The sequence below is a fragment of the Haliotis asinina genome, chromosome 16 (genome assembly GCF_037392515.1).
Source record: "Haliotis asinina isolate JCU_RB_2024 chromosome 16, JCU_Hal_asi_v2, whole genome shotgun sequence".
Classification (NCBI taxonomy): Eukaryota; Metazoa; Mollusca; class Gastropoda; order Lepetellida; family Haliotidae; genus Haliotis; species Haliotis asinina.
In genome coordinates, this window is record NC_090295.1 from 24,562,355 (window position 1) to 24,587,013 (window position 24,659).

Here is a 24,659-nt window from a genome sequence, read left to right on the forward strand (position 1 = left end):
TGAATGTCATTGTTGTTTAAGGAACTTGTGAGAATATAAGTTTGATGTTACTAGAACTCCATTCCATTTGATATGGATATTTGACAACATAATTAAACCATATCTACTAGACTACACGAGGCCTTCTGGCTTGTTCCTATATGGGGAATCAAACCCGGATTTTCGACTTGAAAAGTGAACGCTCTGACCACAAGGCTACCCACCGCTCTTAAAACATGATGGTCACACACGCATAATGGTGTCCTTCAACGTGATCAGAATGTTTCACAGTACACGCTATACCGTTTCCCATGTGAACGAAATTGAATAGAACAGAACACACGTGTTCAATCTTTTTTTCTCAAATGATGTCCCAATACGATCAGGCATGAAAACGTGTCTCAAACATTTGATCATTGTGACCTGGCATCCTCTGCAACATAATCTAACAACAGGGATATATGATCACAATCGTTTCATCACTGTTTTCTGTTTTGATCTATGATATTATCAAACATAAAAATATATCCAGTGCGTTTCATCATTCTCACACTCTCGTAATAAAGAAGTTGTTATTCATAAAGTTGTCAATTTTGTGTTTCATCATTGAGTCCAATCATCACATCATCTGACGTAAAAGATTCCTTTCAACTGCAGTCGTACATGAATGTACTTGCACATCAAATAGGTTTCCTTGTGGTGGGACTACAAAACAAACGTACCAGAGTGCATTGTTCCTTGTTTTCATTTTCTGAAAACAAAAAGTGTCCTGTGGAAATTTATAAAAAGATTACTAATATGCCTGGTTGCTTTCTTTGGAAGTTTGACATATGGGGAACCTTTTTGCGTTCCTTTTGATATCAACTAATTCCTATACAAATAAAAACTGTAATGTTTGCAGAGGAGCTTTAACCTTATATCGACGTGTGTTAAAAGATTTGATATAGAAAGACGCTATGGTTAGATTGTATCTGTCATCCAAATAACGGCGAATATAGGCGTATATGTAATAAAGGGCGAACAATAAAACCAGACAACAAACTTTCGTTGTGATTAGAGGTCTATGTGGATGACGTTGCCGATGACGTCACAATTACCGACAAAACAAAGTATTTAGGGAATATTGATAAATCTCAAATTATACATCCAAGTTGTTTTATCACAATATATCATCGTCATTCTACAGTATATTGCGATGCTAATTTGTGTCAGAAGGAACTTCACGGTACGTTGATATATAATGTACATTAAATGGACAACAAACAGTACATCGTTATAACCGCGTTTTGTCATACGAATCTGGACTTACTAAACGTATTAATTAAATCCATGAGATCGTTATTAGCGTTCTTTAATATTGCCAATATCTAATATCAACAGAATTCAATGAGACATCTTCATCTTTAGTTACCGCGATAGGAGATTATTGTGAATTTCTTTACAAATTTGGACAGTAGATCGACATTTACATATTTTCTGGAAGAAAATTAAAGTTAGGGATTAAGAGCAGGTTTGATTAGCATTGCAAAACATAGAAAAACCTGTATGATACCATGAATTATAGTTCATTTGTTTATGGTAGATACATAATGCGTCTCAATGTTCATAGCTGTGAATTGAAAGATCTCTTTCGTAGGTAGCCAAGTATGTTGTCGGCGCATTCAATTTGTTAATTATAACCGACATTAAAAATTACTTATAACCTTAGTCACATAATGAAGTGGGTTCTGAAGTCGTTGATGTGATGACGTCATAAACTGCTTTAAGACGTCATTAAACAGAAAGAGACGCCACAACATTGTGATGTTGTTACATGTTATAAATGCCAGTGGCTGCAAAGAGTATATTTGGTTTTAGAATCATTTGATCCCTGTTAGTTTTCATATTTCAAAGCATATGATAAACAAGAACATTAAATGAAGTGTCACAGGCATGGCCCCTGAGAATATATTCAATCGATACTACTTCTCCGGCTTTATTGAAAGGAAATCTAAACAAGAGTATAAGTTTAAAAAGCACTAGCCTTTAACATTAACAACACTCACGGTCGTTGGTGAACCCAGCGAGATAAATAAAAATAGTCTCTTGACACCCTTTCTGTTTGAAAGATCAGCTCAGCAACCTTTATGCAATCGTCGCATGTTCCTTCAAAGGTTCTATCACATCGTTATTGGATTGTCGCTGTATCTGTTTCATATTTAATGCCGTAAATGAATTCCATCTGAACGCGACAAAAGCTTTGACATCGGAAATGGGAGTAACGCATTAAATTTATATCAAAACATTTTCAGAAATGTAGTAACCACAAACAGAATGATGCTCATCACGAACCGTATAGACATTCATAACGGAATGTTTCAATGTATCAACAGTGCCTTGCAATCGACCGTGGAGTCGTTGAGTCATTTTAGAAGAAGGGGTGCCTTAGAAGTGACAAAAACTCGCATGAAATCAAAGCCGGTTTATTTTCACGATCTTTAACTGAAATTCGGTCAGCAGGGTTGAACAGTTTAAAGTAAAGAAATACACCCAAAGTCAAGAAATACAACCATTTTAGCCACCTCGTCGTGGGGCACCGAGCCAATTGTGTATCAGATAGGTTAATTCCAAAGTTTCGATTAACAAAAACACCGGTGTATTGCAATTAGTCACAACGTGGTGGAGATTCCAAAAGTCAATTCTCGGCCACGAACAGCTGAAATAAACCCTCCAAGCCTCTTTTACAATAAACGATGGGGGTGTTTATGTCCTTTAAATAGTTCTCGCCATACGTGCAAGGGAATAAATTAGAAGCAATTAACCAATTACTAGGTCCCGTTGGTTTCGAGCACAATACCCTTTGTGAGGCTGATTCTTACAAATGGTTATCTGAAGCGTTTTAATCGCATATGTGAGGCACCGTCAGATTATTTGAAGTTTGTTTACTTCACTTCAAAGGCCTTGCCTAAAGTACAATGTTTCCTCATCATGTCACCTAAATACTGTCTCAACAATAAGAACACAGACTATTTTCACTCATCTCCATTAGACAGTGACAAGCACCACGGGAAAGATTTCAGGATCTATTAGAAAATTCCCATGTTTCTTGATCACCATTAAGGAAATGCTCGTATACACTGTTCAGCTCTGTGAAGGATCCATGCTTAATTATCAAGGGAATGAAGAAATTAGTGTGACCTTCATCGTGGTTCCTCTATTCCTGTCCAGCCTCACTGTTTTTCTGCTACTTAGAATTGGTATATCTGCCGTTATTTATACAACTCTTCATGGTAAACTTGATTGCGAAATTTTGTAGGTCAGTTGATCACGTCACAGTGTGTGTATTAGGAAGGAAGGCTTTTCCAACACAATCTGGATCCAAATAGAAACAGTGACGTCACAGTGGACCTCCCTGCTGTTGGTTGATGGTGAGTGGAATATATGTAATTAGGACCCAACATGGTACCGAGTGGTGGGAATTTCTGGGGTGCTATTTCTGGCGCAGCATGACCGTAAATAGGGTATTCACCGTAATACGTATAAATACCTTTAATGTCCTCAACAGATTGAGACGTTGACTTCATATTTCCATATTATACAACCATGTGTAAATATGCAACTATATGCTTTTCTGTATATCCAAATAATCCTAAAACGTGATACTTTTGCAAGATTGCTAAAAGCGGCGTAAAACCAAACTCACTCACTCACTCTTTCGCTTAAATCCACATGCGAACGTGACAATGAATAATTGTAAGATCGCTAGTCACGGGGATACTTGAAGCCGATTTTCTCGACGCATTGAACTGAATATGCTCTTAGGTTACAAAGTTGTATTGTGGGTACCCGGAAATGAAACGTCAGACGCGACTGATGTGTTTATACGCACGTTTCCATAACTCTAAGTATTGGGAAAGATAATACTAATTATTGTTTAACTCACTGATATCGATGGTAGGGTGTGACTTATGAATAAACTATTTTACACGTATAAATATCGCAGCTGACGAAACTGATGATGATTTGCGACCTGTTCTGGGTAATATCTCACATTTGTCCATTGTTCCAAAACACAGATTTAACATAATGTTTTATAAATTTGTTTAATCATCATCACCAAATTATGGTTGGCCTTAATTATGTTCCGTGGTTTTTTAACACTATACGCCAAGCTCGTGAGATTTGCATTTCTTCTATCTTTGGAATACCGATAAACCCAACTCGATCACTCACTCGCTTCCTCAGTCATTATCAGCAAATACTGATCAACACTTAAATAATATTACGTCTATCTCCACACTTCATTTTTCTCCTCCTGCGCATGAAACAAAACTAACCCCTGTAACAATAATCTGTCCAAACGGCCATGGAAACATCACGTTCTTCCAACGTCAACCGATAGCCACCTGAACGGTAACGAAAGCACACAGATATATCCTTACCTTCCTGAAGATGAGGAATACCACAACAGCGATCATAAACTAACTGTGGTTATGGGCTTTACCTCAAGCGGGAACATTTTCACATAAATGTAGCATAACTGATAGGCGCTATATACACTGCTGTAACGATTTCCTGCCTTGCAACCGACAGAATGATCTGTGTTAGGACAGGTTTGCTGGACGTGGCATCCTCAAAGAGAATTTACACAACATGGACCTTTTTATGGTAAGTGACAAGGCCTAATCCCGTTTGGGTCGAGGTGCTTTATAAAATTCTGAAACAAAATGTCTGTCAGTGAACATGTATTTCCTTAATGGATTAATTCCTGGAGGCGAGGATTCGGAAGGATTCCAAACCAATTATTTCCTCATGCTCATCCCTAAGTATTAAACACGCTTTTGTGCAGATACGACATGACATTACCGAAACAGCGCAGAGTGAACAGCTTAATAGAAATGGTCTACTGCTGTTGAACTCTTTCGCTAGAGACGCTTTTAAGTCGGAGTGAGTGCGTGAGTTTAGTTTTACGAAACACTCAGCGATATTCCAGCTCTATGGAGGCGGTCTTTGAATAGTCTGTAAATAAATAAATGGTCTGGACCAGACAAATCGGTGATCAACAGCATGTCCATCGTTATGCACAACTGGGATACGATGACATGTGTCCACCCGATAACCCGATCCAGTTAGGCGCCTCTTCGACAAGCATGGATAGGTGAAGATCGATTCTAACCCGGAACTTTATGGGTGTCTTACAATGTAGACCAACCCGACACCATCATCATCATCATCATCATCATTATTCGTGTTAGTATCGTCGTTTCATTTACTGAAATATTGGGCCTGCATGTGTCCAAACGCTGTCACAATTTCAAATAGCCGCTGCAGCGAGCCTGGCCACCCGATCCCGTTAGTTGCCTTTTACAACAAGCAAAGGCAACTGAGGATCAATTCAAATCCGGATCGTTAAGGGTCTCTATCGTTGATATAATGTATCTGCTGTAACCTACGGAGCCAAAGTCTCGGTGCTACCACCAGTATTTCATTTGCAGCCGTATGCCTAAATGACGACCACGGTACCTAATCATCAGGGTTCAATCAGCCATTGCTCTCCTTTTACTAATCAACCGGCAAAGGATTTGGATATTTCAGAAGCTATAATAAATGGCTTATCTTCTCTTTACAAGGGAAATGTCCTTTTGGTTTTGAAGCTGGTCTGTAATATGAAAATGATCTTATGATCATGGTTAGGCTAGTGGTTCAAGTGTTCACTCGTCACGCCGGGTTCTGTTCCAGGTGCGATGTTTGAAGCGCTTGCTAATGTCTTCCAGCATGGAATATTGCTGACAGTGGCGAAAAAACATACTGAATCCATCAGGTTGATTGATTCATAATTCGAAAATACCAGATAGTGTAGAAGATGCTCTTGCACATAAACAATTTACCTTTGTGCTATTAAGTTTGTGTTTTCCAAGAACATGGAAGAGATAGAAAGAGGTTATTCCAACAAAAACGGCACCAAAACCTATCGCATTAAGGTAAAATTCCAGAGTAATTTAAGATTTTTTAAGCAACAAACTAATGATGAAGCAGAGTATAATGTTATGTTAGTAATTAGAAAGTAACTGAACATTATATTCAAAGATCTGTCCTCGTTATGGAAATCGATATCTCAAAGAGTGGTTTTACTTAAACTGTCAAGTCAAACTGTTTCATTATTTTTGTATGAGTGGTTTATTGGTTTACAGGTCAATATGTCATAGATGCTATGTTTTCTGGCAGGGAAGAGAAGTATGTTGGCAGCGTTTACAGGGATCAAGTTATAAGAGGGGTTATTTTTTTCAAGATAATATTAACAAAGCTATGAAAACAGTGGAAGTAGGAAAACAAGCATCTTGTGACTACTTCAAGGAAACTTGCTTACTAGCGTAACGTCATCCTCCTCGCGAATAATAAAAAAAAACAGGTTAGGAAACACCAAGCGTGACAGAACGTTATGACTATGCCGGAAGAGCGTGTAGACAATATCTAACCTACTTTAGCCATTTCTGTGTACAATAGAAGTGAGACAAAGCATTGAGCATCCTTACAATGTGCAAGCTAATGATCCCTCATGTGCCATTCTTCCTTCATATTGATTGTAATTTCTAATAAGCGAAAACAGCAGTCAATGTTTGGGAAACAAACGGCTTGTTTTGGAATAGACAAAAACAGTGCGCCTTAGGCAACTGTAGGCGTCCAACGGATGTACTTTGTTTCTTGGCGACGAGCTGAAGCATGAAGAGACACAACTCCTTTTATTCAATGAGTTTAGACAAGTGATGTCTTGCAAATAGGAAGGAGATGGGCCTTTCAAGTTGATGTGTCTTGGGGTTAATTTTACATTTCGACATCTGATTCGTCTACATTTTGACCCAGCGTCATTGGGATTCTTTGTTTCGACACATTGCTTTCTATTTCATAATTTCCTGAACTCTGTTTTATTGGTACTGCGCCATTCGTCTTCATCTTCCAAGGATACGCGATTGAAAGTGTAGCTAACAGTATTTGCTCGTGATCATAGTCTGATTCCGTCTCTCACTGCAGTATTGCCTTACGAATGAGTTTGGTTAGGCTGAAGCTTTGTTGGATGAAGTCGAGAATTTCAGGTTAATATCATTCACGGGTGATATTGTATTGCTGTTGATGTTATTATCAGAGTACGACATTCACGTTCGTTGAATTAATCACCCAAGATTTTCACTCTTGAAAAACGCGTCATACATTAAAAGGTTAATTCCACCCTGTCACGACAAACCAGTATCTTTTTATCTATATTGCAGGAAGTTCTTCTTTTGAGGTAGCCACACTACTGCTACAATTAGATTTAGAGATGTCAACCGGAAATCGCATTACTCTTTATTGTTCCAGGTTAGCTTCTAACAGTAAAATATAATTTACACTAACAGTTTACAGGAACATTTCTAACACTTTACAAAGGCGTTATTTTCCAGTTTGACGTCCTCAAATTTTAAAGTCGATGCAGTGTGGCAGCTTATCTAATAACATGGCACTGTTTTTTTTCCATTTTCAATTGTTTTCAATAAAGGAGAGGGATTTTTTTCGACAAGGTGTGTGCTTTAAGAACTGTCATGGCCATGGGCTTGATCTGAAGTTTGGTGTTTGACTAATGTTGCGTATGTAATGTGTGAGACGGTTATTAGTGAGAGATGTTGCACAAGTTCCTATCGAGTACCCTCGTACTGCTTGATAAACGGAGGGATGAGTAAATGACACGAGACATGTTCATAAAGAGATGAGTTGAAAAAGTTTTACTATAAGAATCAACTGCAACCAATGTCATAGCGAAATTATCTATGGGAAAATATTCTGTGCCGAATCACACCCACACCATGTAACGTGTTGATAGTGCCTGAGTGAATGAAATGCATTCAGTCTCCAACATGTCTTGCATGTGTGGGGATACCAGCGCATTGAGCAAGCACTAGTTGCATGGATATGTGTTGCGCCGATATTCAGCTCAGCGGCTCAAAGGCGCTTTGTTTTTCCCTGATTACTGGATGTCAGTCTCAACGGCATATTGTATTATCAATCTCAACTCCACGGGGAGCTGCTACTAGGCGCACCGAGTTGATGTGGCTTTCCCATCCTTACGACGTACCCATTCACCGCTCGGTAGACTTGGACACATAGTCACAGTGATTTGCCCAAGTTTAATGCTCTTTGCTGTACACGCAACTAAGCATTTGCAATAAAATAACGCTTGCCTTTGTTACTTTAGTTTTCTTGATCTAAAGCCATTCAAGACAAGTATATTGTACTAAGATCATCGATCACACGCACGCAATAGCTTGGGCGTTATGTCAGCGGATCCCGGAACGTGAATGTAGATTTGGTTTCGCTTAATTTGTTTGGTTGGATATCATTAAGTAAATATTGTACAAGCCATCATGGTTGCAGTTCGCGTGTTCAGTGTTAGAGACACTGATGCATTCGATGCTGTACACGTGTTGTACAAGCGTGAGCCGCTTCTTTAAAATACAAAATACATCCTTCCTCATCCCTTAAACCGCTGTAACAACAGATCTGATAATGTCATGATTTTTCCTGTGGATATTAAGCAACGGCTATTAATGTAATCATTATTAAGGTCAAAAGCAAGCACTTGTTGTTTTTTCCTGACGCAAACTCCAGTTATTTTGAAACTTGATATGCTCATTAAATTACTCAAAGAAATCTCGTGCTGCGTAGTCACATCAATAACATATTTTGTCAAGCCTTCAGTAATGACATCTTTCAAACCAGGTGGGTTATCCAAGTACTTCTCAGTCTTGAGGTCGACATTTTTGTATTCGATAATTACCATTCTATTTCTGCTCGGTCATATTCTTCAATAGAATCATTGACGGAGAAATTAAGATAAAAAACTAAATATTGATTTTTTATACTTTGGATAAATTGCAACTTTGAAACCTTTATTATATAAAACCTTCACGTTTCATGTCCCGAAACTTGTAATACTTGAGTAAAGAGACTACATGTGTCTATGCATGTTTTTCTTTGTTCTTCTTTGTCATATTCTTTTTAGAACTAGAGGTCGGGACGCGGACGCGGTATAATAAGTTCACAGTTTTGGAAATCACGAAAGATTTGAAACGTCACCGTGAATGTTATCGAATATGTTCAGGAAAAGAATTATTGTTCATTTAAACATTTACATGGGGCTTAATCACTTTTATAATTGCGAAATGAATGTGGAAGTTTGGCGTTTAAATGCCAGAATGGTTGATCTAGGAGTTTCCAGGAAGGTCCCCTCAACGCTTCAACGCGACATGAGTTCAGACAGCAAAATGTAATCATGATTACAGACCACATTAGGACGTGCGCCATTATATTTTCAGGTAGTTTAAGAGAAGCAGATTATTTTCCCTTTTTTGCCCATGTTAACAGAACATGTAAACAATCCCGGTATAAGGTAAACATTGGCAAATGCAGAAGGAATACATGTGAGTTGTCTGAATATAGTTCATATATTTCCGTAGTTTTGGATTGGTTGAAACGACCTAGACTTCAGTGTTGGGTCGACCACATCAAATAAAACGGTTTTGTAGTTAGATTATGTTAACAAAAGTGACATCATCTTAATAAGTTGCATTTGGCATATGGGGCCACACATTGCGGCTGGTCTACACGAATTTACAAAACCCACGTTCTAAAGTACATTAGAGTCGGAATGAGACGAGTTCAAATGTATGTGCACATGCTCAGTTCAGACCGCTAAGGAGTAAACACTATACTACTATGATATATGTGATGCCAACTGAGACATTACGACAAATGTGAACTCGACTACCTCCTCATATCAGTACACATCTGAGTTAAAACAGAAGCTGAACAAACAGATTTAACCAATCGGAAACAGCATTTTCAACACTTAACTCATAAGTGATATTTTTGCGTTTTATCAAAACTAGCACTGTCATCTTATATATTTGAAATTTCTTACAATTATGAACAACAGGTGAAGGTCTACAAATAAAAAGTTCATTCAAAAAGTTGAAACCAGTTTCAATGCTCACCATTGCCTCCGATCCAACAACAAGGATGACCGCCAAGCCAATACTAAGTCTAATAGCAGAGGCTTCCATACTGGTACAACTGGCTGTGGTTTCTTTCTACACGTCCTGGAAGTCACACTTGCAACTGAAATGATCGAGGTAGAGACAGTCGTGCCAAATATACTACAACGCCACCCCCAACCCTGCGGCCCACCCCACTTGCCAATAACCTCCCCATGAGGCGTTGGTTTCCGTGGCAACATCACTCCAGACCGACCAATCAGCGCGGAGGGGAATACCTACGGTGGAGTATCCCAGAATCGATGGTTGCGCTCCAGCCGTTGAAATCAAGGATTTGGTTGTCAGTTAATTGTTCCCGGGTTGTCACAGATCTTTTTCATGAGCGGGATGGTTTGTTTCAATATTCCGTGATTTCAGCCAGCTGTTGTGTTTTATATTATTGATACACCTACGGTGGTCTATTCTTCACAAAGAGTATATCGTCAACAGCGGTAAAAGAATCGATGCTGTACTGGCGTTAAGAGAATGGGTATCACCCATAGGAGTATTGCTCCATTACAATGAAAAGTATCATCTTCCAACACGGTCGCTTCTATAAAACACCAATTCCACATGGACTCCCAGCCCCGATGCTTATTTGCTTATGTGAATTCTCCGAGAATGGACAATGGGTGGTCTATTATAGAGCAAGAGCCGATTAAATTGGTTCAGTGCCGTATGGAAATAGTCCACGAAAGTTCAATAGAAACTATTATATTCGTATTGTCCGTCATTCTCAAAGAATCAGCTACTGTCCGAGGCCTTAAAAAGTTTCTAAGCTTGGCAAAAACATCCACCATGAGAGATGGGAACGTTTGTGATGGGACATTGTTATTCAACATCCGTTTTCATTTCAGGAATTAGTAAGGTGACATGGGGGAGTGTTATCATCAACAGGTAACCCTGGTCGCTACACTCGGGAATGGAAAGGTGGAAAAGAAACAACTCTCACGGGAATTTAACGTAATTGAAATTGATGCATTTCATTGTAGCCGAATACCCTTGGAGCCTATTTTCACTATCAATTTCCATAGGACTGGTGTATGAATAGGCCAATACTTGCAACCAATAAACATTGGACAAATGAAGTGAATTTTACTATTTATCACAGTAAATAATTTATTTTAGGGCACCACTCAATCGCGTTTCTATCCGGAAAGAAGTGTGTGGCTTCTAAACGATTTCACTATGTGATGGTTTGTTTTAATCATGCTCAAACAGAGGTTGGACAATTAATATTGAATTAAATGAATAAACATAAATATCGCACAACCATTTCGTTAACTCTGGAGTTCCTGTCATTAGATAGTCCAAGCTTGATTAAGCTTGCTGACAACTGAATATAAATCGCTTTAATGAAAGAAGTCGTATCTCGTAACGCGAATCACCGCTGATAATTTATATGCGTCTGTCATGTGCATCGCGTCATACATCCGTTTTATCAACCATCTGCAAACAATATGGTGAGACTTATTTAACAAATACGGATCATATTCCCCTTCGATGTATCGATATCATTTAATCAGTACAAATGGATGAGAACAACGAATCAATTGTAACACCATCGTCTGTATAAACACTGCCACAATGTTAGGTAGCTTGGTGAAAAGATTACGTGGATCGCAGGGTGTGGTTTTAAACATGGTTTTTATGAGGACTTGGTGTGAAGTATAGAAGAATAACGTGAAGACAGATAAGCGTCGCTGTTTCTGAATTTTAGTACTGATCATGAAGTCACACTTTGTCAAAAGATTCTTGTAAACGTTTATTATAAGAACAGGAACAGAATTCCCTTCCACCAATTTACCAACCTAAACTAGACATAGGATAGACCTTTGAATCCGCCTCATCGTTTTATATTAAGGTTTTGAAAAAAACGATACAAAGTTACTATCACTAAGATCATATGCGACGGGGATGACTTCAACTTTCAAATAGTCCACTGTCCTTTTACTACAAGCATAATGCCGGCACTCAAAGCCTACGCTGTCTGCATGTTGTGTGCATCATAGCTTTGTTTCAAAGAAATTCTTTGAACTGCTGCTGATAAGGATTATAGCGTTCAAGGTTTTAGCTTAACCTTCAAAAGATATCATGGCAGACTGGACGATATATGTACATTCGTCACATCAGTGGTCAAACTGATGTTCCACACAATGGCTGACTGGTAGTACAATCGCGTCAACTTTCAGCAGATATATTTTATTCTGGAAATGGATAAGTGTTTCTATGTGAAAAACAGTAACATAGACTGAGAATGCTTTAATAATTTAGGATCAGCATGTAAGAATGTTGAAAATTTAATGTCGTCTCAATGGATGATTGTGATACAGTGTGTGCAAATGGATATGATCGATGAGGTGATATGGCTGAGGTTAGGTCGTGTATTAGGGTAATTCAGACTGTGTAGTGTATACAGATTATTGTGGTTGTGTAGTAGTATTATACAGATTAATGTGGTTGTGCAGTGTATACAGATATTGTGGTTGTATAGTATATGCAGATTATTGTGATTGTTTACTACATGCGGATTAATGTGGTTGTGCAGTGTATACAAATGATTGTGGTTGTGTGGTAAATGCAGATATTGTGGCTGTGTAGTATTTGCAGATTATTGTGGTTGTGTAGTATATGCAGGTTATTGTGGTTTTGTTGTAAATGCAGATTATTGTGGTTTTGTAGTTTATACAGATTACTGTGGTTGTGTAGCGTGTAAGGATTTCTGAGGTATAGGGGCGGTTGGGCAGCCTAGTGGTTAAAGCGTCCGCTCCTCACGCCAAAGGCCCGTGTTCGATGGATACAATGCGTGAAGCTTGTGTCTGGTGTTATTGTGTAAATATTGCTAAAAGCGGTGTAAAACCATGCTCAGTCAATCAGTGTGTATTAGGACTGAGGTTTACTTGTACAGGTATATGAGGGCTGTTGCCATTTACTGTCTATATAGATAACTTTGATAATAATGCTAAAAGCTGCGTTTGGCCCAACGTTTTCACTCACTCGTTCAATTGCATGTGTTTTACATGCTCTGGGTGACCATGGGGAAACGTACTGACACTTGGATTTAACGCAGTCAAGTCAATGCTTTGCTGATTGTATCAAGTTTGTAGTTTCTTTACCACGCATTCTTCCACAGATAAAACGGTTATGTTCACTTCCTCAAATATGGCCCTGAAATATGCATTCATAAGTCAAAGCTGATTCACTAGGATGGGTTTGGTGGAGTCTGTCTGTGAACCGTTGCAACATCCAAGCTGTATTGCCTGTATTTCGTATTTCACCATAAGATAAGTAATGTTTATAAAGGACGGATATATAACTGTTTAACTTGAGAAGGATGTTTATATATGTTTTACTTGAGAATGATGTGTATATCCGTTCTACCTAAGAGGAATGTGTATGTCCATTTTACGTAAGAGATCATTGCATACCTGTTTAATTTGAGAATGATGTGTATATCCGTTCTACTTAAGAGGAATGTGTATGTCCATTTTACGTAAGAGATCATTGCATACCTGTTTAATTTGAGAATGATGTGTATATCCGTTCTACTTAAGAGGAATGTGTATGTCCATTTTACGTAAGAGATTGCATACCTGTTTAATTTGAGAATGATGTGTATATCCGTTCTACTTAAGAGGAATGTGTATGTCCATTTTACGTAAGAGATCATTGCATACCTGTTTAATTTGAGAATGATGTGTATATCCGTTCTACCTAAGAGGAATGTGTATGTCCATTTTACGTAAGAGATCATTGCATACCTGTTTAATTTGAGAATGATGTGTATATCCGTTTAATGTGATAAGGATGTGTATAATTGCCTAATTTGATAAGGATGTGTATATCTGTTTAACTTGAGAATCTTGTGTATATCCCTTTTATCGTAAGAGGTGTGTGTGTGTATGTTTTGCATAAGAAGTAAGTGCATATACGGTTTACTTCAGAGGTATGTGTATATCCACTTTACTTTGGGTATATGTTTTATTTAAGAGGGGTGTGCACACAGAAACAAATGCATGTTTGATTCCCTCTAACCATCGGATGCACTGCTCATGGTTGAAAGTCCATTGTTTCAACTTATTAAGTTGACCACACTCTTATCCCAGCATGGCCAGGTATGTGCTCATGCTATAATTCGTGTACAAAGAGTTTGAATTACTATCTCAAGATTTAGGTAACCATTGACTATACATACGTCTTCATGTGGTTTTTCGTCACAGAGGAACCTATGTGCACATGCTATCCTTAACGCACTTTTTCGATAGGACATCAGATGTTTTGATATCAAACAAGCTCAAACTTTCACCTACGAAATAGTCATATGTTTTAGTGTTAGAGCTGAGTGAGTTGGTGAGTGAGTTGGTTTTTACGCACTTTTTAGCCAAAGGAATGGGCTCTGCACGTTGTAGCTGGAATCGATCCCGTGCCTGACGGGCGAACGTATTCACCAGAACCACCAGCCCCCCGCCCCCAACAATTGTTAATTGAAGGAGGCGCTTGTCACTTAAGTGATCAAGTTTAACTGACCGTAGCATTACGCCCAAAAGTACATTCTCGTGAGTAATGGCAAGAGTTCCGGCAAAAATGACTCTATCTATCACACATTAGGACAATGCTTCTCTTTAGGGAATCGAATTTGTGACATTATGTTCAAACATTGTTCTTGATTCAATTAAGAAATCCGACTGTTCCTTTCTTCAATATGCAGAGAATGTAAGGTGCGTTTTAAGCCCGTTTGACAGACGGATTTGTTTTGATCCCAGGTCAGCGTAACAGCTTTATGTGCTGTTTGTCTCGGCAAATCAGACGAACGCTGTTCCAGGGATGATTGGATATCAGATTTGAACGTCACCATTGACATCAACTCGCTGTCGTAAAACTTAAATTGAGTTAGCGTGATGTTTTCAAAAGAGCTTTTGTGAAAAGCCGAACCGGTTCTTTGTTCTTGAGAAAGATTATGACTAGTGAATGTTTGAAGAATTGGGATTTTTCTCCTGATAGAATTAAACATCAGATATTCCTAATGCTTTACCAATTCGTTCCAGTGGGTGGTCTGTGTTTTCAAAATACAGTAAACAGTACCTCTTGGGCTTACATTAACACGATACGTAATGCTAACGTTCACTTCAGTTGAAGTGGTGATGGATATAGAAATTACGGTCTTCACGACGCATTTGAAAAATGGATGATTTGAAAACCCTTCCTTGCAAGACTATGCCACTTAAAGCAGCCTCTTCGTAAACAACTCTCAAAGGCCATTTTTTGGCAACATAACAGGAAATGTTGACTCATTCAATTTATGTATTGCCTGTTTAAAATTAACTGCATTTACTAATAAAGCAATGTAAAGTGTAAAGAAGTGCCAGTTACAAACAACACATTGCAGGGATTGCTGCGTTTTTAATCTTTTATCAGAATGGGAGTATGGCTCATACCAGCTGATAAATGAAAGGTCACCGTTACATTGACTATTGTCACTGCTTTTAAAAATCATTTCAAAACAAACAATTACAGTTTGGTATCAACATTTGATAAAGAATGGTTATCCCTTTAAGATTAATTACATTTAATATCATTAGGTCACCTTCGGTACGTCCATTTACACAGGAAATGCTTTCTTTCGGAAACATCGGTCCACCTTTCGTAGAGCCCTTGAGTAAATGTTCATCCTTTCGCTAATATTTGATACTTCATCAGTTAATTTCTACTTCGACCATTAAACATGACGTCCTTACCGCCGCGAGGTCATTCTTCAATCGGTGTCTATTTGTTCGTCCACGCGATAGAGGGGGTTCATACCTTCCCTTTCTTCCATCTGGCATTTGAATTTCCCATCTAGTGAGAAAATGCAAATGTTTGCACTTGTGCGGGGCGAACACCTTATTACTTTACTAGTTCATGCTGTTACAATCGACTTGGCAGAAAAAAATATTTCTCTTTTTCACGAAGATCTTTGCAAACACCTGCATTATATTTAATCGGTTGACCGATTGATTTGGTAATGTTTCTTTAACAATTGCGATTCGAATACTTAACCATTTTTTTTCTCTCAAAATTTGATTCGGTTTGATGAAATCCGTTGACATAATACTCATTAGATGTATCCTGATCGTAACGGTATTTGTGGAAATAGTTTACATCATGAAATCTTACCCTTTTGTGCAGAGATTGTGTATTATTTCCACCGATAGTAGGTCAGTAAATGTGCTGATTGTCTATCAAAGAAATCAGATCAATGTTTCATTTTCCCTTCTTTTACATTGCCAAGGATTGTAATGCAACATAAAACCCACTACCCCCTCAAGTGTACGAATTAACGGTATGATTATAAACAGATGTACCCTCTGTTGAAGTATAACATGCAGGATTCTGTAGTGGAATGCTTATATTTTAAGATAATTCACATAGGCGTCTCACTATTTCTTAATTTTCAGGTTTCCTTTTGGAATCTTTCCTTCCACATCCAACCGATCATTCATAAGGCCACGCTGGTGCCACATCAGGCTGTGAAAAGGCACTGATACAATGTAAAACCGACACCAAGCAGGAGATGAATTTAGAACGTCGGACGTGGCAAAATTCACAAACATGGTTGAATTACGAAGAAAACACAGAATTATAGAGACATACAAACAAACATAAGCGCGAGTAGGTCTGTGTCTCAAGACGATTTTTCAAGCCATATTTTGTAATATTTTGAATGTATATCTTTTCTGAAAAAGATTAGACGACGTTCACTATCAAGCATATAGAGGCATGATAAAACCCTAAATCAACTTTTTCCGCACATTTTGCACATAATTATACAGAATCCGACGTGATATTGCTGGAATGTTGGTAAAAGCGACGTAAAACCAAACTCCCTTACCCATTTAAAGGGCTGGATTCACCATACTAAACCATTTCGTTCATTTTCAGGAGATTTAAAGCAACTCGAAAATGGTTTGAATTACTTATCATCAAGTTAACCTGAAAGGTGATTATGGCAGGTGGGCTTGAAAAATAACTTGTGGCTGAATAAACCTGGGCACAAGATTAAGTCGATGCTACATAATTACAGAGATAGAGCGCGCGCCTAATTGCTCAGTACCACCAATAATCGATCGAGTAAATACAACCCGAGCATTGCCGACAAGGTTTAATATGAGATGGCAAATTGTCATCAAGAGCCCGGACTTTGCGTAACTCGTGATACGGAACCAGCAAGCATGTGATGTGAATTCTGATGTTTGTGACCCCCTACCGCCGTCAATCACACCTGGAGAATTGAACGGCTTGCTCTCAAAGATGTCAAAACAGTTGTTTCCCCAAGGGTTTGGAAAATGTAATGACAGTCAGTTTTTATTTAAGAATCAATGCCCATTATGCCAACCTTAATGAACTCTAATAATATAATCTTCGGTATGCTTGAAACAAACCTCACCAACACAAAAACACCGATGTTGTATGTTGCACATCGTAGATGGTAACAGCTCCGTAATTTTTAAAGAAACGGAATCATTGTTATAATAAGTCTAATAGCAGTATAGTGTAAATGTGTGACTCAGTTCCAATGCATGATGATCAATCTCGCGTACAGTATGTAAACGGACAAACGGTTGCTATAAATGAATTCGTCACCTCCACATACAAGGGTTTATTTCATCTGTTCGGACAAATGAAGTCAGATCACCATCCTGGGGACCATGGGGACTTCTAGTACTCTTCCCTCCTGCACGGACCCTATCTGGATTTAATCCTGTTAGTATCAGTATTATTATTTATGTTCGAAGTAATACGTGTATAAGCAAATGCCCCCCGAAATTTACTGGGTAAACAATGTGTGAAATACTGGACTTCCTATTGGAATAAGATATTAAACCAGGGCAGCTCCGAAGCTTTCGCCTGTGCATCACTCGTTCTTGAGCTATGTCCTTATTCATAGATCACCAAAATCCATCCAAGGGCATTGCAGCAAACATTTTAACCTACCTTCAGGTTTATCGATGATCTGGGGCGGTGGGGTAGCCCTATGGTTAAAGCGTTCGCTCTTCACGCCGAAGGCCCAGGTTCGATTTCTCACACAAGTACAATGTGTGAAGCCCACGTTTGGTTTCTCCCGTCGTGATGTTGCTGGAATATTGCTAGAAGCTGCGTATAAACACACTCACTCACTCACTCACTCACTCACTCACTATGGATGACCTGACAATCCTATGCATTGGTCAACCTGTCTTGGCTGGAAATAGGTATCTGAAACAATATTATCTTTTGCATAATTATTTAGATCTATGTAACAGCAGTTACAATAGTTCAAAAGAGTGTATGAAAATGGGAATGACTTTAACCGTCCAGTTGTCAACTCGTCCTTATGTTGAACAATGGCCGATCTGCTCTGGCCTTGACATATCACAACTGTTGACATATCACAACTGTTGAGGTGCCATTCCGTTCTCTTCCCTCAGAGGTTACTTGTCATATCTTCCTACGGACCTCGTAGGTTCCCGGTTCTCATAAAATCCCCTAGCGGCAAAAATCGCAACACGAATTAGCTCCCTTTTGTCTGTCCATTCAGAACACGTGTTACATCGACTTAGATCCAATTTGACTAACAGAAGTAAATATGGCGACACAAATATCCCTCATCTGCCAGGGACTTGTGTTGATGTGACACACAAGAATCTAATGGCTAGTTTGCCTGTTGTCAAGGCGAGTTATGGAGACGCCATTGCACAGGCCATTACATGACTGAGTTCCGTCTAGATGAAACATTGCGCATCGCGCTGTTGAAGAGGTTCTAGTTTTCCCAAAGCACAAGGGAATTATAAAGGCCTTACGAATGATCATTTTTTTAAACGCTGATTGCACAACTAAATCTGATTGCAACCAGTCATGAATCCTGAACACTCACACTCTAATACGAAGATATAACAAGTAGGGGGTATAACAAGGAGCCTCTGTGGGAGGAGAATGGTACAATCAAGAGGCGGCGGGATGGCCTTGTGGTTAAAGCGTCCGCTCGTCAAGCTGAACACCTTCGTTCGCTCCCTTACATGGGTACAAAGTGTGAAGCCCATTTCTGGTGTCCAGACTCGAGTATTTACAGACAGCCGCCATATAACTGGAATATTACTGGCTACTATCATGATCACTCATTGCAATACTTTCTGTCAGGTCTGTCTGAAATTGAACGCAACCGATGGCTAGGAGACATATCATTAGGACAGAATATATTGTCATTAATCCACACAATCCACACAAGTCCACACTGTCGTTAAACCTGAACTTGAAATCCATTTCGTCAGTTGACGATTAATATATCATTGCATCCGAACGCTATCTTTTTCTTCGATCTTTCTTTGTTTCGAGATTAGCATGTTACAATGCATGGTAAAAGTCAGTTTCTATGAATATTTTATTACTGTGTGTATTACTGTGAATATTTACTTAATTCATCATTATCAATAACACCAGAACGGCAAATGGACAATGCTGTCACTTATTTTAGATGAAATTATCCGCTTGTAAGATGAAGAGTAGAAAGTGACCCCATGTCAGCTATCGCCTTCCGATGGAGTACAGTTCCCGTTGAGCTGACATCAGTCCCGATACTTAGCAACAACAGTTCGCCATATACCCCCTACTCTCTCTCTCTCTCTCTCTCTCTCTCTCTCTCTCTCTCTCCCCATATGCACAATAATCAAATCCCCCACCCCCACCCCCCCACACACACACACACGCTCACACACTCCACCCCAAACTGATCCCTAAATTTAATTATCTCTTCTTGATGGGTACTTCAGTAGTTATAACGCCAAACAGTTTTGACGTCGTATCTTTAACATGCGTTAAGAAAAAGAATTCGAAAAGTTTGACTACAAAGAAAGTTATCGCAGACAACAGTAAATCTGACACCAACTTGAAACAAATCTTTTAAGTCTTAAAATGGGCCGTCGGGAATATATCACACAAATGCAAAGTCCGGTAACTGTAAGAGTGGGAGGACCCCATATCCGGGGGCAGAAAAGTGTAAGTCTCGCGGTGAACGTGAAGCCAATAAAACGTTATGTCCCATGCGGTTAACTTGATTACAGATTGTGAATCAAAGTCGGAGTCGAGATGCTACATCTTCTGCAAAATGGTTCTAATTCGACTTTCCCTGGGGGTGTCGCTCACTCTCAGCTTTGTATTATATCCACCAGAGAGACGCCATAATACAGGCCGAGAACGTTCATCCTAGCTACTGGACAACGTCTAAACGAATGCTGTTTGGTACACTACTAATATTATCTATAAATGATATAACAAAATTTAATAACTGCTCATTTGTTTGTAAGTTGATTCATTAGCCTAATTGTATGCATAGACTCTAATGAGGTGATCTTAACGGATAGTAATTGGTTTGAAAACAATGAAAATGATTTTGAAAGAGAGATGCTGGCTGCTGTGTAATTGACTTAAATGGAAGAGGTTGCATCGAGCATAAACATCCATGATTCATGCGATTCAATTTACTGGTTATTATTATCATTGCTGTATTATGCCCTCTCGACGATTGCCATGCTAATGTTATCATGACATTACACTGTATTCTCGACAATCATCGAAATAGACAAAAATCTTGGTTCCTTTGCCTGAGGCTTGTACCGCATGAAAAATACAGAATACTGCGCATTTAATATCGGACTGTGGAATCTAGCAGTTAGATATACACGATCTTGGTTTTCCACCTCTTATAAATCCCTCCGTTATAAGAATGTCACCTACGAGGGGGAGAAAACCCATAGTGATGCACGTTTGCCACTTCGATTAAAGAATATTTATGATGCTAATGAACCAAAGAATGTATAATCAGTGCGAAACTGAAATTCGAACTCCAAACGGGGTTTAACATCTTGTTCAATACTATCGCACTGACACACCACTGGGAGTTCAGTTTCACAAGGTTGAAGTCCAATATACATATAGGACACAGCTGATGTGTATGAGTGAGTGAATGAGTGGTTTGCGCCACGTTTAGCAATATTCCACACCACAAATGGGCTCCACGCATTGTACCTTTGTGGAGAATCGAACCCGGGTCTTTGGCGTGACGAGCGAACGCTTTAACCACAAGGGTACACCACAGCCTCTGATGTGTGTGAACACGGGTGTGTGTATACATGTATATGTGACAGTTGTTTTGTATATAGGTGGCTATTAGTACATATAGATGTCAACTGGTGTGTTTATATGTAACGGTTGGTGTATTCAACCATCGGTGTGAATATATGTGAAAAGTGGTGTCAAATATGTAACAAATGGTGTTTCATGACACTTGAGTGACACTTGTTGTGTATATAAAATGAAGAGCAACAGAAAGTACACAGGTTGTGTTTCTCTCAATAAGATGAAAACATCAAAACCTTTTGGTGAGATGGAAAATGTATATAGACGCACACTGCAATATAGTGTTTATCATTAAAACTATATTGTAACAGTAAACAGTGACGTAGTGATGCCCATTGCAGATGGTTCCTACAATGCTGTCAAGTGATTGGTCAGTCTTCACGACGAACAAGTTTGATACCCCGTGTACGAAAATTGCTCGTGGACAGGACAACAATCATAATTTTGCTAAAAAATCGTACTAAACACTTACAAGTGTTTTAGTTTGCATTTTGGCAAATGAAATATGGTTGTTGCGTTCTATACAATCTGTGTGCTTCTATAGTTTTATCAGTTAGAACGCAAATTTTGGATTGCAGCAACAATTACACCTGTCTACTTTCTTTTGCTCGCCAGCTTATTAACTTTTTTTGTGTGTGTATGCAAATGACAGCTTGTGTTTGTAAGCTTGAAACGTGATGTGTGTATATGTGACATTATAGTGTGACAGCGGGTGTGTATATGTGTGACAGTTTATATGTATATATGGAAGCTAATGTTTATGTTGTTTATAAGTGTGGCAGTTGGTGTGTATATGTGCGACAGTTTGTAAGTATATATGTGTCACTTGGTGTGTATCTATATGACACCTGGTGGATATGTATGTGACAGCTTGAGTTTATACGTTGGACAGCTGATATGCGTACATGTGACCTTAATGTGTGCATATGTGGCATCTTGTTGTTTATACGCGTGGCAGTTGGTGTGTATATGTATGACAGTTTGTATGTGGCAGCTGGTGTTTATAAGTGTGACAGCTTGTGTCTATATATGTGACCTTGATATGTCTATATGTGACAGCTTGAGTTTACAAGTTCGACAGTTTGTATATGTATGTTTGACACTTAGTGTGTATGTATGTGGCAGCTGGTGTTCTTAAGTGTGAAAGCTAGTGTGTATGCATGTGGCCATTCGTGTGTTTATTTATGTCACAATCAATGTGGGTATATATGGTGTTTAGTGTTACACAAGTGGCAATAGGTTTGTAAAAATGTATAGAATACGTGCACAATAAAAACAACTTGAAAAGGTTGAGAGATGTCATATTCAAAGATAAACTGGTTATTCTTACGTCAGTGTCGGGGCGTTATAGCGGGTTAATATTGGTTAATATTTCATACAGATCAGATCCAATGTCGAAGACGTACCACGTGTTATTGAACCAACAAGGGATCTATCGTTAGATGAGACACTACACGATACGATCTCGTTTGGCTACAATCTGAACGGACAGCTAGGCCATTTCCCCGCTATTATAATACAGCGAGGATGGCACATTGTACTGAAGACTATGGGAAGGCAGGACTCTAGCGGAACTAATGAAGCGGTGGACAAAATTAATTCGGATAGTGAAAAATAGACCGAGCAGCCTTCAGAGTCGGTTGGACAGTCGACGCCATTTTCGCAAAAGCCCCATCAAATATTTACTGTCTATCACAGAATTCGCTAGAAGAGCACTCAAAATTTTCCCTGGAGTCACATGGGAGTGCATGACTTAGAGTGCTATTAGAAAGCATTTTGATCATGTAGAGACAATATGACGTCATTTCCAAAATGTCGTCTGCCATTACGGTAGCAGACGATGTGAACGAGGGTCGTGTGCACTTCGTTGGCTTGAACATACTTTCAGATATATGTGGCTATTGTAGAAAATGTCAGATCATATAGATAAGTCTCGTGACGGATAATTGGATATTGAGTAAATGAGACTTTGTCTTACGTCCCGGTTTAAATTAATAGACACAGCGGGAAAACATAAAGACTGACTCCATTGAGGTGTTGGTGCCGTATGACAGACAGGAAACCAAATATTGACCGACCGTTGAATTGAAAATGTACATTAAATACCTTGTGACCTGCAATAAATAGCTGTTTTCGCGTGAATGTAAGTTGGAGGTATCTAATGCATTTGTTATTTCTTTTAATTGGACCTATGGGGACGGAGAACTCCAGGATTCGATCATGATTGTTTTTGTAATCATTATGAAAACAAACATGATCCTGACAGTCAGGACTGAGTCAGTTTGATGTACCCATAATTTTTTTCTCAGCTTATTATCAATATTTCCATTCCATTAAATCAAAATAATGTTTACTTGAAAGTTGGTTGAAGTGCTTTGTAAGATTATTGTAAGAAACTTTAGAAACCTAAATGTGAGACACTTTGACAGTCAGTCATTGGTTTCAAGTGGTTTGTCTTATACAGGTAGTATATAGCTTATTATGGCTGCGTCTTCGGCGTGGCGAGCGAGCGTTTTATCCACTGGGCTACCCCACCGCTCCACAAACAGATGGGAGCAGATACGAGCGTATTGCAGGACAGAGGGTCAACGAACCTGGTTCATGCATTTCATCGTATCCCACCGGAGCTCATCGATGTTCATAATATCAATCACTTTGTTGTGGCATTCGATTAACTTAACAACGCCGTCATTTAGCTTGAATATTACTGTGGCGTTAAACAACAAAACAAGAAAGGCAATGTTAGAGCTGACGCCCACCTCATCAGCTACTCAACCCTAATCTTCTAACTCAGTTAAAGACAAACACTCAGACAGGGTATATTCAATGACAGCAATTTATACCAGACGATGGTAGAATTTTATGTGTTTTACCCTGTTTATTATTCGCACTGTTCTTTTCACTCACCAACTCTGTGACGTTGTCAAACACACTGTTTGTTTCATTCAACGGTCCGCGACGAAACGAAAACAACATAATGCATTATCATGGAGAGTTTAGAAACTCAGAGCCAGCAGAAGTGGTATCGAGTTACTATCATTTTCACCTGACGCTTCAGCGTTAATGTCCACGCATCTCATGTTTATATATAACACAACAGACATAGAAATTCAGTACTGTACAGCAGAATATTACTGGAAACAAAGGTTGCACCATGACCTTTTCGAACACACCATTTACAGTCAGCAGAAATGACACAATTCATGGAAATGAAAGTACATATAGGACACTCGTTCAATTACTGCTGTGTCATATTATCTGTCAAAATGATATTATAAATGCTTTGGGTTGTAGCATAAAGGACCAGCATCATTAGGGAACTCCTAGAAGCATTGGTCTGGAGGACTGATCAAAGGCCCATTCACGATTGATGTGTTTGATTGGCATCAATGAATGGACGTGCTATAGATTTCAAAGAATTACGAAACAAGCTTCATACTTATGAGTGCCCTGTAGTCTAATAAAACACAATGCTGTTTTATAAATTGAAAT

General features: G+C 38.8%; 1 protein-coding gene across 2 annotated transcripts in view; it reads right to left on the reverse strand.

Moving 5' to 3' along the window:
• Positions 1-10,149, reverse strand: part of LOC137268642 (small cardioactive peptides-like) — a 33,794-nt gene extending 23,645 nt beyond the window's left edge. The window contains exon 1 of one of the 2 annotated variants that reach the window (XM_067803218.1): positions 9,981-10,149. In XM_067803218.1, coding sequence (XP_067659319.1) covers positions 9,981-10,049 — 69 coding nt within the window. In that variant the 5' untranslated portion in view covers positions 10,050-10,149. The remainder of the gene's footprint in view (positions 1-9,980) is intronic. The other variant, XM_067803217.1, reaches the window with a different exon arrangement.
• Positions 10,150-24,659: the final 14,510 nt, after the last annotated feature.